Here is a 17,209-nt window from a genome sequence, read left to right as displayed (position 1 = left end):
TATATATACCTCCCACCACCCGAAAACCTCACCAAAACGACACACACGAAGGGTAACATTTGAGCCCTGATCTCTTTCCATCCACGCCCCCATTCCCAAGTGTCCTTCATTCTTTATTCTTTTCGTTCTCCCCAAAGGAAAAAAAATAAAAATAAAAAGCCGTTTCAGCAATTGTAGCTGGAAGTTCTTGAGGTACTAGCTCGCAGCTACTAGCGAGCTGAGAATTGGAAGTTGTTTTGGTCAATTCTCGGCCTAATTTGGGAGAGTGGTTGTTGCCGGCGATCTGAGTTCAGGAATGCAGAAGATGGGGACGGACGACGGGAAGGGCGGCGACCACCCGTCGGACATCATCGAGACCGAGAGCATCGGCAGCGATCGGGTCGCCCACAGCGGGCCGCTGAGCAAGCGCGGCAGCCGGAAGAGCGCCCGCTTCAACCTCCCGGAATCCGCCGCCGGCGATGACGAGCAGTACGTGGAGATCACGCTGGATGTCCGCGACGACTCCGTGGCGGTGCACAGCGTGAAGCCGGCGGCGGGCGGGGAGGTGGAGGACCCGGAGGTGACGCTGCTGGCCCGGACGCTGGAGAAGCAGTCCGGCTCCATCGGGTCGGCGGTGTTACGGAGCGCGTCGTCCCGGATCCGGCAGGTGTCGCAGGAGCTCAAGCGGCTGGCCTCGTTCAACAAGAGGCCCGGGCCGGGCCCGATCGACCGGTCCAAGTCGGCCGCCGCGCACGCGCTCAAGGGTCTCAAGTTCATCAGCAAGACCGACGGCGCCGCCGGCTGGCCCACCGTCGAGAAGCGCTTCGACGAACTCGCCGTCGACGGTGCCCTCCCCCGCTCCCTCTTCGGCCAGTGCATAGGTCAGTTATCATCATCAATTACTCTCTCTCTCTCCGTCTCTGACGGTTTTTTCTTCTATATTTTTCTCGATAGTTTTGAATTGTTCTTACCATTTAAAGTAAAGAAAAAAAATGGAAAAAGAAAGTAATGGAGAAAATGATGACAGGCATGAAGGAGTCCAAGGAGTTCGCGGGAGAGCTGTTCGACGCGCTGGCGAGGAGGAGAAATATAATCGGCGACTCGATCACCAAAGCGGAGCTGAGGGAGTTCTGGGACCAGATATCGGACCAGAGCTTCGACTCCAGGCTCCAGACCTTCTTCGACATGTAACTATTCTAACACGGCCCGGCCCATCTGCTAATTCCACTTTATAGGATAATAATATTATTAGCACTCGGTAATCCTGGTTTTCAGGAACATGAGTCGCCGCGAAAATTAATTTTTAATTACATGTGCAGGGTGGACAAGAATGCGGATGGACGGATTGGGGAAGAAGAGGTCAAAGAGGTAAGGAAAGGAAACGCACTTTCCCCACTTTCGAGTCGGAGATTGTACCTTTGCTACACGTTTTGGGTGCGAGATCCTCTCCCAGCTACATCTGGGGAAATGACATCATTCCATCGAGAAGGATGTCATATTTTGGTTGTTTTATCTGGTGTTGTGAGAACAAAAGCCAAGAAGCTTGGCTAACTCGGCAACCGATCACCAAGTCCCTTTTTTTTTTTTCCTTTCTTTCCATACCAAACAAGCCAAGCTCACCTATCAATGGCATAATTTTAATTATCGATCATTTTGTGTATCAATTGTGATCAACAGATCATCTCTCTTAGCGCCTCAGCAAACAAACTCTCCAAGATCCAAGAACAGGCGGAGGAGTACGCCCGCCTCATTATGGAAGAATTGGACCCCAATAATCTTGGCTACATCGAGGTAAAACACCATCAAATTCGTAAAAAATCCACAAATTAAAGAAAAGAAAATTAAAACATTTTCAATGAAAAGGAAAATGAAAAAAGAGACTAATTAATTTGATGATGATGGGCTTTCAGATATACAATTTGGAGATGCTTCTTTTGCAAGTCCCGAACAAATCGATCCGGATCGGGACGACCAACAGCAGGAACCTGAGCCAGATGCTGAGCCAGAAACTGAAACCGACTGAGGAGCCAAACCTACTCGGCGGTGGTACCAGCGGAGCAGGTACTTCCTGGAGGACAACTGGAAGCGGGTGTGGGTGATCGCGCTGTGGCTCGCCATCTGCGCCGGCCTCTTCACCTGGAAGTTCATCCAGTACCGGCAGCGGGCGGTGTATCATGTCATGGGCTACTGTGTCTGCGTCGCCAAGGGCGGTGCCGAGACCCTCAAGTTCAACATGGCTCTCATCCTCCTCCCTGTCTGCCGTAACACCATCACCTGGCTCCGCAACAAGACCAAACTCGGTGCCGCCCTCCCATTCGACGACAACCTCAACTTCCATAAGGTTCAATTAATTCTTTTTCTTAATTAATTATTACTAGCCATTCTTCTCTTCTACTTGTTTTGAAAACTTCAGCGGCATGATTGATCACAGCTAATTAGAAAAGTATGAATTATATGAGTTCAAAAGTCAATCTTATGCTTGCTTTTTAAAAAAAAAAAAAAAAAAATAGGTGATTGCGGTGGGCATCGCCGTCGGCGTGGGATTGCACGCAATCTCGCACTTGACCTGCGACTTCCCTCGGCTCCTGCATGCGAGCGACGCGGCTTACGTTCCGATGAAGCCATTCTTCGGGGACACGAGGCCGAACAACTACTGGTGGTTCGTCAAGGGAACGGAGGGGTGGACCGGGATCACCATGGTGGTGTTGATGACCATCGCCTTCACTCTGGCCACCCCGTGGTTCCGCCGCGGCCGGGTCAGGCTTCCCAAGCCCCTGAACCGGCTCACCGGCTTCAATGCCTTTTGGTACTCCCATCACCTCTTCGTCATCGTCTACGTCCTCCTAATTATCCACGGCACCTTCCTCTACCTCACCCATCAATGGTACAAGAAAAGCGTAAGTATATTTTACCAAACCCTTTCCCTTCTCCATAATCTAATCCACTCTGAATGTTAATCTTATTCAAAAATCCTTGACGGCAGACTTGGATGTACTTGGCGATCCCGATGATCATATACGGGGCTGAGCGGCTGATCAGAGCGTTCAGATCGAGCGTGAGACCCGTGAAGATACTGAAGGTAGCGGTGTACCCCGGGAACGTGCTGGCTCTCCACGTGTCGAAGCCTCAGGGCTTCAAGTACCGGAGCGGCCAGTACACATTCGTCAACTGCGCTGCCGTGTCTCCTTTCCAATGGTGGGTAGTTTCTACCATCATATTCCTTTACATGATTGACGACAATCGCTTGTTTAATTATGAATCTTTTTAGCACGGGATAAATTCCTGGCTTATTAAATTAGCTAATCTTTGTATTCTATTACTAAACAGGCACCCGTTCTCGATCACTTCAGCTCCGCAAGATCATTACCTCAGCGTCCACATTCGGACGCTCGGCGATTGGACCCGACAGCTCAAAACGGTTTTCTCCCAGGTACGTGACGCTGTTGTTTTGCTTTTACTTAATTTTACTAATTTTGGATTACAAATGGCCTGAAGAGTTTGCCAGTAGATAGGAGTAGATTTGGTCGGCTTTTTATCTTGTTGTCAGTGGGTTAAATAATAACCAAGTAATAATACTTTTGAGGTAGTGCTGATTAGATGAGTGGGGTTTGATTAATGGAATCAGGTGTGCCAGCGACCTGCCGATGGGAAAAGCGGGCTTCTGAGAGCCGACTGCGATGGCGACGCAACAGCTCCATTCCGAGGTGAGGACTGATTTCCTTCTTCCTTTGCTCCTCCTGCACTCCATAGCAACATTCAATTGCAACATTATTTTATCCATTTCCCTTGCGCCTGTCGTACATTTTCGGGGGAAATAATTAGAAACAAGGACAAATGTTAGCAGCTGGCTCAGCTCACATGTCAAACTTGAAGGCCACAATCTCTGAAATTTTCGAATACGACGAACCTCTTTCACGCCCTTTTTTTTTTTTTTCTCCCTTGCCGACCGCTCCCACTCATTTCAGTTCCTTATCTCTTTCAGCGTACGTGGAACCCAGTATTGTGTTAGTCACACACAGGTTCTGTTTGTTACCTACCAATAATTAATGTATTGTACGCACCAAACAAAAAAAAAAAACAAACAAACAAACTAGAGGGATGGCAGTCTTTGGAGAAGTGATATGGCACCTCAGAAGTGTCGATTAATTTGTTGTCAAATGTCAACGGTATCTTTGAGATCTTTTCGAGCAAGCACTCAACTATTCACTACTATTCATTTATTTATTCATGTGATCTGAAATATGTGAGTGCAGCATGCCCCGGGTGCTGATAGATGGACCCTATGGAGCGCCGGCCCAGGACTACAAGAAGTACGACGTAGTTCTGCTGGTGGGGCTGGGCATCGGCGCCACCCCCTTCATCAGCATTCTCAAGGATATTGTGAACAACATGAAGCAGCTGGAATTGGAAGGCCTGCTCGACTCCGAGGGCGATCGCGATCTAGAAAACGCCGTCGTCGGCGAGGGCAGCAGCACCAAGGGAGCTGGAGGCAGCAGTCACAGGCCCAGCGGAACGACGTTCAATACCAGAAGGGCCTACTTCTACTGGGTGACGAGAGAGCAGGGGTCTTTTGAGTGGTTCCGTGGGGTGATGAACGAGGTGGCGGAGACGGACAAGAAGGGGGTGATAGAACTTCACACCTACTGCACGAGCGTATACGAAGAAGGGGACGCCCGGTCGGCCCTTATCACGATGCTGCAGTCCCTGAACCACGCCAAGCACGGGGTGGACGTGGTTTCCGGAACACGCGTCAAGTCCCACTTCGCCCGTCCCAACTGGCGCAACGTCTACAAGCGCATCGCCCTCAACCACCGCGACCAGCGCATTGGTACGTGTTTTCCCCTTCTTTCCTCTCGTTTCCTTCATTCCATCTCGTGGGCCACCACCACATGCAATGCTGCACCCTCAATTTCTCCTCTAGGTCCACCGTATTAATGGCGCCGCTTTAGAAATTGGGCATGACTCCAATGAATACTTACAATTTATTTATGTATATAATGTACAACTCATGCATCCTCCAAAACAGAAGGACGATCATTTAGAAGATGTTTGATTGAAAGGGATAAAAATTTGATATTAAAATAAAAATAAATAATTTTTATTTTAATTATTTAATTAAAAAAATTTTATTTCTGTTTTAGTTTCGAAATGAAAAGAGATGGTTCAATCTATATAAAATTTAATTTTTATTTTTTTTATAAATTTAAATTTTTATTTTAATTTTGATTATAATTAAATATTTTAAAAAATTTAATTATTTAAATTTCGATTTTAAATAATTTTAATTTTTTTTAATTTTAATTTTAATTTTAATTACGAACAAAAAAAAAAAAATCTCTTAATGGCCGGATGTCTTTATGTATATAATATCCACCAGGGAAGGTGCGATCCCGCCGGACGGGGGACCACGAGCCTTGTGGTGGAGTGCTGGGCACTACAACCTAAGTTGGGGATATTCCATTTTACAGTGCCCTAGATAGAAACAAGATTATTTTTGTCTTCCTGGCTCCAAGTCCACGAAGAGAGAAACAAGGGATAAAGGGGGATCTGTTCTGTTTTGTAGCGTGAGAAACGCATGGCGATTAAGTGTTAACCACACAGTTGATGCCACGATATTCCTCAGCATGGTCTCTCCCTTTTAGAAAGGACAAAAAAAAAGAAGGAAAAAAATGAACACAGATAAGACCAAGAGACCTGAACCTAACCTAATCATGTCCAGTCATTTCAATAAAACCACGGGGCGTGCTTAATTTTGACTAATAAGAAACTTGTATCTACCCTGCTCTCTTCCAAGCATTGTCATCTGTTGCTGTTTGTTTTTCACTGACCCTCGTTTACTACATTCTTTGGTGCAGGAGTGTTCTATTGCGGAGCGCCGACGCTGACGAAGCAGCTGCGCCAACTGGCGCTGGATTTCTCCCGGAAGACCACCACCAAGTTCGACTTCCACAAGGAGAACTTCTAGACCAGAGCCTCCACCATCTCATTAGCAAGATATATAGCATACCATATACAAGCGTCCTACAATAGTAGCAGCAGGCATGGATACCCAACCACCGTGGAATCCAATTAGCTGGCCATGGAAATCACTCCCCCTCTTTTGTACAGTTCCTCCATCTGTTAGATTTTTTTGAGAAAAATAGGTTGCTTTGAAGAACCAAAGCTGGCATCCAAGTTCTACCGGGGCGGCTTTGACAGAAATGGCACCGAACACGTTTTCTGGCGTGGAGGTGCTTGAAGGGACCGGTATTTGGTCAGCATACGAGGCTTTGTATTCAATGGGAGTGGTTGAGCGCGTTGTTGAGATTGCAAAACTTCCAGAAGGTCCACCAGAGTAACTTGGAATATATATCGTCTCTGTGTTGATAGTTGTACCCGGCTGCAGGAAGGCTCAGCGCTGCTCCATTAATAAGATACTAAAAACGTTTATCATAAATGACGTTTCTGCTGTGCTTTCTTACTAGTTGGCCAACTTAAAACATTTTATTCCAGTGGATTTGACTTCAGAAACACGCACTACGCTGTTGCACTTCAGAATATCAGACTAACTCAGTGTGCTCCATTAATAAGACAAGAACAGTGATAAGCTTTGTAGACCGCCATCGTAAATTGCACCGAGCACTCTGTGCATCCGATCTGGTTATTTTGGAGTCAATAATGCAAAGCATAGGTTCAAAAACCATTGGAATGAGATGGCATGATGCCAAGCTGGAATTGATACCGGTGTGGCGAACATTTGACTAGCCTCGGGCTAAACCAAAATAATGTGACCCTAGAGTTGCCCAACCTCGTTCACCTTGGATCATGATGAGCTGAAGGGCACGACCATATCAACGCCACAATCTCTAAAGTAGTTGTGACCGCTCAACCACAATTGTATGATCCAAGCGGTTATAACCATGATGCAGCGGGGCAACCATTACCAAGTGGTTATTGCATGATGGATGCCGTTGCGAGGTAACTGACCCACACTCCACTTATATCCATAACAGTCACCAACCACCCTTTATAAGTACGGAAAAATGAGAGACTCTCACATGGGTCTTATCCAGCTGTTACTACCACTCGTTCTCAACCCTTTTTTTTCTTTTACTAATTTTTAGATTTTAATTGATTTGTGCATCGAAAAATCCTCAACTGATAAAACTCTAGCAAAATTTTTTTTTTTTTAAACTAGCCTTGCTGCTGAGGTGTTTTGACAGCCACATCTCCAAAACCTTAGCCTCAACCTTCTTCACCTTAGCCTCAACCTTCTTCCTGGCTATAGTTCAAAGAAGAACCGATCACACTACCACCTCACAGACCTATCAACCTCAGTCTGACCTCGGATCCCAACAGCTATAGGTATGATAGCTTGGATGTCAAAATCCTATATAGTGGTACATACTAACCATACCAATATATGCCGATAGCATCATATTGACCATACGAATGCTTACCATACTTTTTTAATTTTTCATATTACGTCCTCGATCCAAATTGATGAGCTGGGGACATGACAATCACCACATACTAATACAGAATAGATTTTGATTAGCTTATACATGATCAAAGAATCTAAGTAAAACCTTTGGACTAGTCTTTTTAGATAAGATCCTAGGTTGTGATTATAATGGTATCAAAGTAGATCTAGCTCAAGATCTATGTAGACAAGGAAGATACTATAGAAGAATCCTGTTAGGATTTGATGCCTCGAGATTCAGCCCATATTGAGCCCACAGCGAGGTTCACGGCGAAAAACGGAGTCCAACGAGACTAAGATCACCTGAAACGGAGCTCGGATGGAGGAGATACGAGCTTTTGAAGTCGGCACGAGAATCGAGGCGGTGGAGGACCTCCGGCGACCGGCGGCGGGTGGCAGCGGCGCGGCCGCAGGTGACGGCACGCGGGACGCGCGACCCAAGCCCACGGCCCCTTTGCCCCGGTCTACGGTGGATCGGGCGGTCCACGGTGGGGCCTGTGGATCACGTGGGTGTTTCCCACGCATTTCTCGCGGTCCACGGTATTATTCTGTGGACCGGAGTGCGATCCGACGGCATGGATGGCTCCCGGTCTTGATCGGACGGTCTGGGACGTCACTTGGGTTGATTAAGGAGTCCTAATCACGATCTAAGTCGTGATTAAGGTCTATAAAAGCCCTGTGACGAAACAAAGAAGTTGTGAGGGTTGGTTTTCTCGCACCGTACGAATCCGAGAAGAGAGAGAGGTGAGAGCACTGTGAGAGAAGGAGCAGGATGCTCCTGGACAGCGGTCGCCAGGCTCTTCAGGGTTCAGGGGGTCTCCAAGAGAGAGAGAGCTTTTGTGAGGGAAACTTCAGGTGAGAGAGAATTGGGTGTACAAGGGTTGAGGGTGAGGTCTCCTCTTGTAAAAATTTCTTTTTCACAGTGAAGTTTGCATGCCCCGTGGAGACGAGCCCTTTTATGGCTGATCCACGTATTTTGATTTTTTTCTTTTTGTTTTGTTTCTTCTTTCTTCCTGCTGCATTACGTGGTACTGAAAGGATCTTGGGAGGTGGTGTCCTGGCCAGACATCCACCCAACAAGTGGTATCAGAGCAAGGCGGTACAAGGATGTAGATTGCAGTGGTGGTGAGCAAGACTGAAGATGGAGAAAACAGGAACAATCAAGATGGAGATCAACAAGTTCGATGGTAAGAGCAATTTCTCCTTGTGGCAGGCAAGGGTGAAGGACGTGCTCATCCAACATGGGTTGATCGATGCTCTCTTTTGCGATGAGAAGCCGACCACCATGGAGGTGCAGGATTGGAAACGGCTACAGATGCAGGTGGTGAGTACCATCCGCATGTATCTGGTTGATGAGGTGGTGATCCATATGCTGAGCGAGACTTCCCCGACGGTGCTGTGGTCGAAGCTCGAGGAGTTGTACATGGCGAAGTCTCTCACCAACACTCTTTTTCTCTGGAGGCAGTTTTACCAACTGCGGATGACTGAGGGACAAAGCATGCAGGAGCATCTGAGCCACTTCCAGAAGATCCTCACCGACCTTCTCAGCGTTGGCGAGAACATTGAGGAGAAGATCAGGGCGCTGGTTTTGCTGGCGTCACTTCCCCCTTCATACGAGTCCTTGGTGACTGCTTTTCTAGTGGGGAAGAGCACTATCAAGATGGACGAGGTCACCGCGGCGATACTCCAGAACGAGGTTCTCAGGAGGGAGAACCCAGCTTCGAGCTCAGGTGGCGTTAGCTCAGCTTTGGTGGCTTTTGGAGGAGCAGGAGGCGGTAGACGGAGCGACAGGAGATCGCAACGAGGGCGATCCAAGTCCAGGAGGGACTTGAGCAAAACCAGATGTTACCGGTGTGAGGAGTTGGGGCATCTAGCCAGAGATTGCCCTCAACTGAAAAATCGGACGGTGGCTGCTGTAGCGACGGCCGGCAGCGATTCAGATGGAGATGTCCTGGAGATATCTGACGAGGTATCTACTTCTTCCCAACAGTGGATATTAGATTCTGCGTGCCCCTATCATGTGTGTTGTAGAGAGGAGTAGTTTGACTCCCTAGAGAACAGTGAGGGCATTGTATATCTGTCGGATGGATCGAGCTGTGCGATCAGAGGCATTGGGACGGTCAACTGGAGGACACATGACGGTGCAGCGAGGAGATTGGGGAAGGTCCGATACATATCCGATTTCAGACGGAATCTTATCTCACTTAGCAGACTGGATTCGAGAGGCTACAGGACGATAGCTGGTGGAGAATCCTGAGGGTGTTACGCGACGATAGGATTGTGCTGGAGGGGAAGAAGGGGAGCAGAGGACATTATTACTTGGCAGGGCACCCAGTGCGAGGTGGAGCTTCGGGAGCCAGGTGGAGCCCAGAGCGAGGTGAAGCTCCAGGAGGTGGATCGGGCACGAGACAAGAGACTCGAGAAGACGAGAGGCGACGTCGCAAGGTGAGATTCCTATTGCCGCAGGACGATGCCCCGAGCAGGTCTCAGGTCAGGAAGAGCACAGCATACGACGGAGATGGGATCGAGCAGCCTGGCTCGACTCCTATGTTTGCCCATCCATGATCAGCAGGCGATTGCCCTAGGGCATGGGGGCGCGGAGATCCAGAAGCTCTCAGAGTTTGGAGGAGGCCGAATATCGAGTCGAGGTGGAGATTGTTAGGATTTGACGTCTCGAGATTCAGCCCATATTGAGCCCACAGCGAGGTTCGCGGTGAAAAATGGAGTCCAACGAGACTAAGATCACCTGAAACGGAGCTCGGATGGAGGAGATATGAGCTTTTGAAGTCGGCACGAGAATCGAGACGGCGGAGGACCGCCGGCGACCGGCGGCGAGCGGGACACGCAATCCAGGTCCGTGCGGGACGCGCGACCCAGGCCCGCGGCCCCTTTGCCCAGTCCACCGTGGACCGGGTGGTCCACGGTGGGGCCTATGGACCGCGTGGGCATTTTTCACGCATTTCTCACGGTCCATGATACTATTCCGTGGACCGAAGCGTGATCCGACGGCATGGGTGGCTCTCGATCTTGATCGGACGGTCTGGGACGTCATTTGGGTTGATTAAGGAGTCCTAATCACGATATAAGTCGTGATTAAGGTCTATAAAAGCCCTGTGGCGAAACAGAGAAGTTGTGAGGGTTGGTTTTCTCGCGCCGTACGAATCCGAGAAGAGAGAGAGAGGCGAGAGCGCTGTGAGAGAAGGAGCAGGAGGCTCCTGGACAGCGGTCGCCAGGCTCTTCAGGGGTTCAGGGGGTCTCCAAGAGAGAGAGAGCTTTTGTGAGGGAAACTTCAGGTGAGAGAGAATTGGGTGTACAAGGGTTGAGGGTGAGGTCTCCTCTTGTAAATTTTTTTTTTCATAGTGAAGTTTGCATGCCCCGTGGAGGCGAGTCCTTTTGTGGCTGATCCACGTATTTTGATTTTTTTTCTTTTTGTTTTGTTTCTTCTTTCTTCCTGCTGCATCACGTGGTACTGAAAGGATCTTGGGAGGTGGTGTCCTGGCCAGACGTCCACCCAACAGATCCATTTCGGTTGACCATCAATTGATCATGATTTTCGTGATTGAATTTGAAGAGAATTGCAACCTTAGTCTTGCAAGGATACTAGAGCTTGAATAAGGTGAGCATATAAGGGCCTATACATGCATATGTTTAATCCCATACTGGATATGCACTAGATAGATCACGAGTATTTATATAAGACTAAAAAATAACTTTCATCGAGCCTTTTTGGGTAAAGTCTTGTGTTGTTACAAGGATATATCTGAAACAAAAAGTAGAGAAAAACTCCAAGAAATAACTTTTTTCTCTGATACAACCCATAGAAATCAATAAAAAAAGATAAATATCCTATGACATACTATCTTTAGCTTTATTATTAATAGAGTGAATTGATCTGTCATTTCATAAAATCTCTCTTTGAATCAAAATCATAGTGTAGCACGTATACTTTTTGTTATGGTCATGGAATAAATGAAATAAATCAATTTTTTTTTTCAAGAGAGAACTTATTGAAATGGTCCAAATCTAGTTCTTATATCCTTGGAACCATATCGCATCTCAGATCTAATAAAATAGGATGAGTTGAGATAGTATTTTGTAAATATATAATTATCTTGAACATATCATCTATTTCTTTATTTCCAGTCATAAGCAAGGGAGAAACATCTTGTGTTTTCTTCAAAAATTTTTGATCTCTTGTGAATCTCTTAGTGGGATTCAAATCTAAATGAAGTTCCAACCATCTATTAGAGATAAAAGATAAATTGATCTGATAGGATTCCAACAAATTCTTTGATATCTTCTAGAAGAAAATGATTTTTATCTACTTATCACGCTCCATGAATCGCTAGGATATTGATGAAGATCCGAAAAGGCATTTCAAAAAATGATTTGATTCTACCTACATACCTTCTCTTTGTGCAGAAATGAGGAATCAAAAAAAAATCTTTCTTTTAGCTAGTGAATCCTTATTAGATCGGACCTTCAACATTGCATAGAAAGTAAACTTTTTTTTCAAAGAAATATTTTTAAAAAAAAAGGATGTTTGCCATCTTCTTATAACCCCAAGTCACATTGTGTGATGATAAGAATGACTCAATCATGTAAAGCATAAGTTGACATATCATGGTTGTCTTTGGTTGGAAAATAATTAAGAAAGAATAGAAGGCTCTTTTTTTGGATGTAAATGAGTGCCTAAGTGTCACATGTCAAGCGTTTCTCTGGCCTAAACACCCATGTAAAGTCCCAGCATCCCACACACCAAGGACATCCTACAAGCCTGCCCAAGCTCTATTGTTTTTTCCTTTGATAAAATTAATTTCAAAATCAAAGATCGATAAAATAGCTTGCCATCAAGCAAATATCTTCTTTGATGCCAAGTTTTTAATATCCTTTTTCAAAACAAATTTTGTAGAACGAGAGTTCACTCTGAATAAAATTTTTTGATTTAGCAAATCACTTTGGAATTTGAGAATGCACAAAACAATTGAAAGGAACTCCTTTTTAATAGTTGAATAATTCTTTTAAGTATTATTCCAGATACCTGAATGATATTGGACTAATTGTTCTTGTTCGTCTTGTTTTTGTTTAAGAATGCCTCCATATCCTATTAGAGACATCAGTTTATAATATTTTAGGTAGATTTGGGTCTGCTAAATACAGACAAGGTAAGGATTTTATTTGATTTTTTTATTTTCTGAACTATTTGGGTGTGGTTTGAAATAATAAATTGATGTCCACTATATATATATATATAGCAGTCTAGCTATACATATCTAAGCATGTACCTCTATGCCTTGCTCAGCGACTTCACTGAACTAAACAGATGCAACATCCTCGAGTGTTCACAGGTAATATGACCCTTGGGTCAACCATGACACTAATGCACACCTCCATGCTATAGCATAGATTCTTTTCAAGAGTGCTCCACAAGTTGACACCTCTATGCCAATCTCCATGGCTTTTCCCTTTAAGCAAAGTATCGATACCCAAGCTATCTTGATTCTCATCAGAATATTTTCATATCATGACATAACAACCATCGATCCACATGCCTAATGCTTCCCTTCATGAGTACACAACCAAATCCATATGATATAACTATGCAATACCACTACTATGCATTAGGCTTGAGAAATCCCATCCATAGTATCACTAAGCTAAATTGTCAAGCCGACAATCTCGGCCCACAGCCCCTTGAAGCTACGGTTGATCATGCATGTTCGAGCCTCCTAAGATCCATTAAAAATACTCCCCCACAAGCTCTTATAATACCATGATCACGGTGATCTTGCATCCCAGCATACCTTTCTATTCAAAACCATACTACTCAACAATATTCACAACATGTTCATACATCATTGTGCACTGCCATGCATGGCCTTGAAGGTCCACAGCCATATAGTCTGACATTCTATGTCATGGTTTGCTTGTACATCATGCATTGCCATAGCATTAACATCTAAATATGCACATGAAGTAAATATATTCGACCAGTTGACCCTTGCATCTAACTACCTTCTCCTTGGCATGACCCTCTTAGCCATCCTTGATCTTTAGTCCAACTCCAAGCCATAAAATCTGACCAATATTTCATAAGCCACACTCATATGCCAAAGTTGACTAGCTCCCATGGATCCTTGAGAGGTATCACTTCACAATGCTTATAAGACTTGCTTATAGGGTAGGCCACACTAATGTCCGACTAGTCCCCTATCATCATTTTTTTGCTCCATCACATAGATCCAGAATATATAGAGCAACTCGGATAATTCTTTAAAAATCAACCTACCAAAGATCCCCTCACACAATGTGGTTAGCTTATCCGATCAACATTATCTCGGATGTCTCCAAGGAAAACTATCCGAGCATGGCACTATCTTGCCCCACAATCATGCCATGATGAGTCCATGTTCTATGGGCTAGGAGGAGTAGAGAATGTGACTAAAGCTCCAAGCCCCTTCTTAACCAAAATAAATCTTAAGCATCCATATATATCTTAGTGGTCGTTGCCATGTCAAATATTAAACTTCCTGAGTCTCTTGATATCATACCATGGCCATGCTGCGCCTTAGTTGACAATTGATTTTTTTTTTTTTTGGACAATTGATCCCTTCAACATCCTAACAAGGCATCCATCCAATAGCCACTCTAGGTGTTCCAAAGTATAGAAGAGCATTACAACTTTTGATATATGTAAAACTCTCCACCACGCCATACCACACCCATGCGGGCACCCTCTGCAACAAGCTTGCGGCTAAGTCTATAACAGTACCACTAGAATTCATCGACAAAGGTTAGAAGTATCAATATAGAAGAGCCCTCCTAGGAGAGGTTACATCCTTGACTTACCTTCTTCTAAGTCGAAATAGCAACTGCTTTATATCCTCGTATCTCTACAAGTTTTTTCAATTATAAAATTAAATACTTTTTATTTAGAGAGGACTTGCTAAATTTGAGAGGAGGTATAACTTAACAAGGTTTGTTAATGAAAACTATTTTTTTTCCCCTTATATAAGCACCAAGAAATAATGGTCAGTGCCACCTACTTCCATCCTTTTCATAAGTTTATTTCAATTCTTCTTCTCTAATTCATCCATATTTGCAACATGGTTCTCAATAGCTCTGATCTATTACGACTCTCCATAGTGCTTTAGCAACCGACATTTTAGAAAATTGTGACGGCTAGATTCCTCCATTTAATAACAGGAGCAACAATGATACTTAACCTAACCTCCTTTTCTTTTCGTTTGTTTGTTAGAATCTCCTTTGTTAAGATTACCTTTGAAGCCAACTACATAAATATCTTTACTTTCTGTGGAAAATGAGGTCTCCAAAGAGAATTGATGGAAGGACAATAGAGACCTCGATTAAAAAAATGTAGAAAGAGAGTTCAAAGAATAGACTGCTAGTATTTAACTTTTAAACCTACTCTTAATCCAACTATTCCACCTGTTCTCGACCAAATATTAATTTTGGCTTAAGGTGAATCTACTTTAGCAATGCAAAATGGATATTTTAGAAAAATTGATAGATCATCAATCCTATACTTTTCTCCTAGTCAATTTACGCCACTTAACCCAAGAATAACTTACTTGACTCGAAAGACCAAATAATTTTACACTATTTTTTTCCCTCCAACTTGCTCTATTCAATCCAACTACTCTAATTTTTTTTTTTAAGATCTTCTCAGTTTGCGTTGAATGCAAAGTAGTTTAAATAGATGGGATGGCAAACACACCTAATCCCTTTCATTTAGGGATGAATTCTATTTCCAAGATATTTTATTTTATCCTTTAGAGATGGAGATAATCTCTGGTCGGCTGTCCTTCCCATAGGGAGTTTAATTGAAACTTGGTAGGAACGATAGTACCAGTCTAGATCTTTTAATATTCATGCTCATCCGCTAAACATGACAAATGGAAAGAATTCTTTTTAGTAAAATTCAGAGCTTTCAATTCTAACTAGGCTGGATTATGGAAGACTAGCAGAAATTATTGGTTAGAACTATTCTATCATGTGAACTTTAGACCATCCAATAAACCGTCGCAATATCATCTGATGATTCAAAATTTTAAAACTCTCCACTTAATTGAAGTGTAAATGAAAATAAAGTACAAAGTTAACCATGTCATTTCCGATCCAATTTTGTTTGATTTTTTTAAATCACAGAGAATGATATAGCAATATTTTATTGGATGGTCTAAAATTCATGTGATAGAACAGTTCTAACCATTAATTCTAATATAATTTTTGTCTATTGACTGTACTAAATGCAACCACCTCAAACACCATAGTACATCCAGTCCCGCTTGACAAGATCACAACATACTAATCCATTTCCTATTTAAACCAATTTTATTGTTAAACTCAAGTATTATGAAAACTTCTTCAGCATATAGCAGTCTGTCAAAATCAACTCTCTGCATTGATGATAATATTTTCAGAAAGCTGATCATTATACAGTATTTTGTTTTCCATTGTTTCTTATAAAAATTAAAACATCAATAGGCCAATCTCAGACATCAATAATCTATCATTCATTAGTTTACACTTTACAGCATATAATATGATTGATTCAGTATATGAATAATTTAATTACTTCATTGCCTATCCATATTTCATCCATTGCTACATGGTTTCAAACTCTCAATCAATTTTACCAGCAACAAGATGACGAATGCTGCCATGGATTTCTGAATTTCTTCTATATGACATCATTACGTAACCAACCAACAGGAACCAGTAAATCTTTCGTGGCAGTCAAATTACCAGCAATCAGTCAAGGGTTAACATCAGTTTGGAAAGGCCACTGAGTAAAGTATTCCAAATTTGATGCATTCCAATCCTTGGTGACCTGGCTTATTATTGCACACTATCGCCACACCAGAGAAATCCAAGTGGGTGACAACCCCAAAGGTGCAAGTACAGACAATATAGAAAGCTCATGCAATCATTGGAGCAGCAAGCGGGCAATGGATGATTGCAGCAGCCCACTAATCTTAACAAAGCCAACTATATTGTACAAAAAAAAAAAAAAAAAAAAAAAAATGCCCATCAGCTTATCTCACGAACCACACTGACTCGAGATTGTTGGGTCATTGGATAACTATCACATCAAGGTTAAGTGGGTAGGCAACGTTGATCTCATCACTTCGCACGCAAGTAGTATTTTATTTATTTATTTATTTATTTTTGTTTTAGAGACATGAAGATAGAAAATATCAGTGTCAGCAAAAGTAGATACATGCCTTAATCTTAGAAACTCCATTACCTGATATCTCAGCTCTCTTCTGTTGTTTCTTTATTAGGGACTAACTTGATCATGATTTCTCCAGAGAAATCAAAAACAGTTAGGCCGGATCACAGCCTTTACAAATATCTATATATCTAGTATCAGATATAAGCCAAATCTGATTTGGCTCCTCCATGAAGATGGGAAAATATGATGATTAGCATCAAGTGAGTTTGGATGTGCAGTTTCAAAACTGATGGAAAAGAAACAGGAGAATTTCTTGATCCATCACCTTTGGCTTTGACAGAGGTCTTAATCGACTCTCTTTTGTAGCACATTTAAAAGTGACATGGATTCTTGAACACAAATAAGATGCAGGAAAGAAATGAGTTGGATATCCTTGTTCTATTCGGGATTTCTTGATTTAAAGGGCAAAAAAATAATAGTTGCCCCTACAATTGCAATGTATTTGAATAACATCTGGTAACAGGCATGGTGGCATCCACATAGTGCATTACCCTGCAGTGCATGATTAA

The 17,209-nt window shown here is 43.5% G+C and overlaps 1 protein-coding gene across 1 annotated transcript; it reads left to right on the top strand.

The window, feature by feature from the left end:
• The first annotated feature begins 20 nt into the window (after nucleotides 1–20).
• LOC105060351 (respiratory burst oxidase homolog protein C) lies at nucleotides 21–6,125 on the top strand. The gene is given in 13 exon segments (XM_010944019.4): nucleotides 21–860; nucleotides 1,007–1,166; nucleotides 1,299–1,347; nucleotides 1,657–1,770; nucleotides 1,890–2,007; nucleotides 2,010–2,320; nucleotides 2,490–2,876; nucleotides 2,963–3,174; nucleotides 3,307–3,409; nucleotides 3,605–3,668; nucleotides 3,671–3,683; nucleotides 4,233–4,807; nucleotides 5,835–6,125. Coding segments are annotated over 13 exon segments (2,781 nt in total). The 5' UTR covers nucleotides 21–295; the 3' UTR covers nucleotides 5,945–6,125.
• Nucleotides 6,126–17,209: the final 11,084 nt, after the last annotated feature.

Source organism: Elaeis guineensis, chromosome 1 (assembly GCF_000442705.2).
Source record: "Elaeis guineensis isolate ETL-2024a chromosome 1, EG11, whole genome shotgun sequence".
Taxonomy (NCBI): domain Eukaryota; kingdom Viridiplantae; phylum Streptophyta; class Magnoliopsida; order Arecales; family Arecaceae; genus Elaeis; species Elaeis guineensis.
This window is presented reverse-complemented; position numbering and strand designations above follow the sequence as displayed.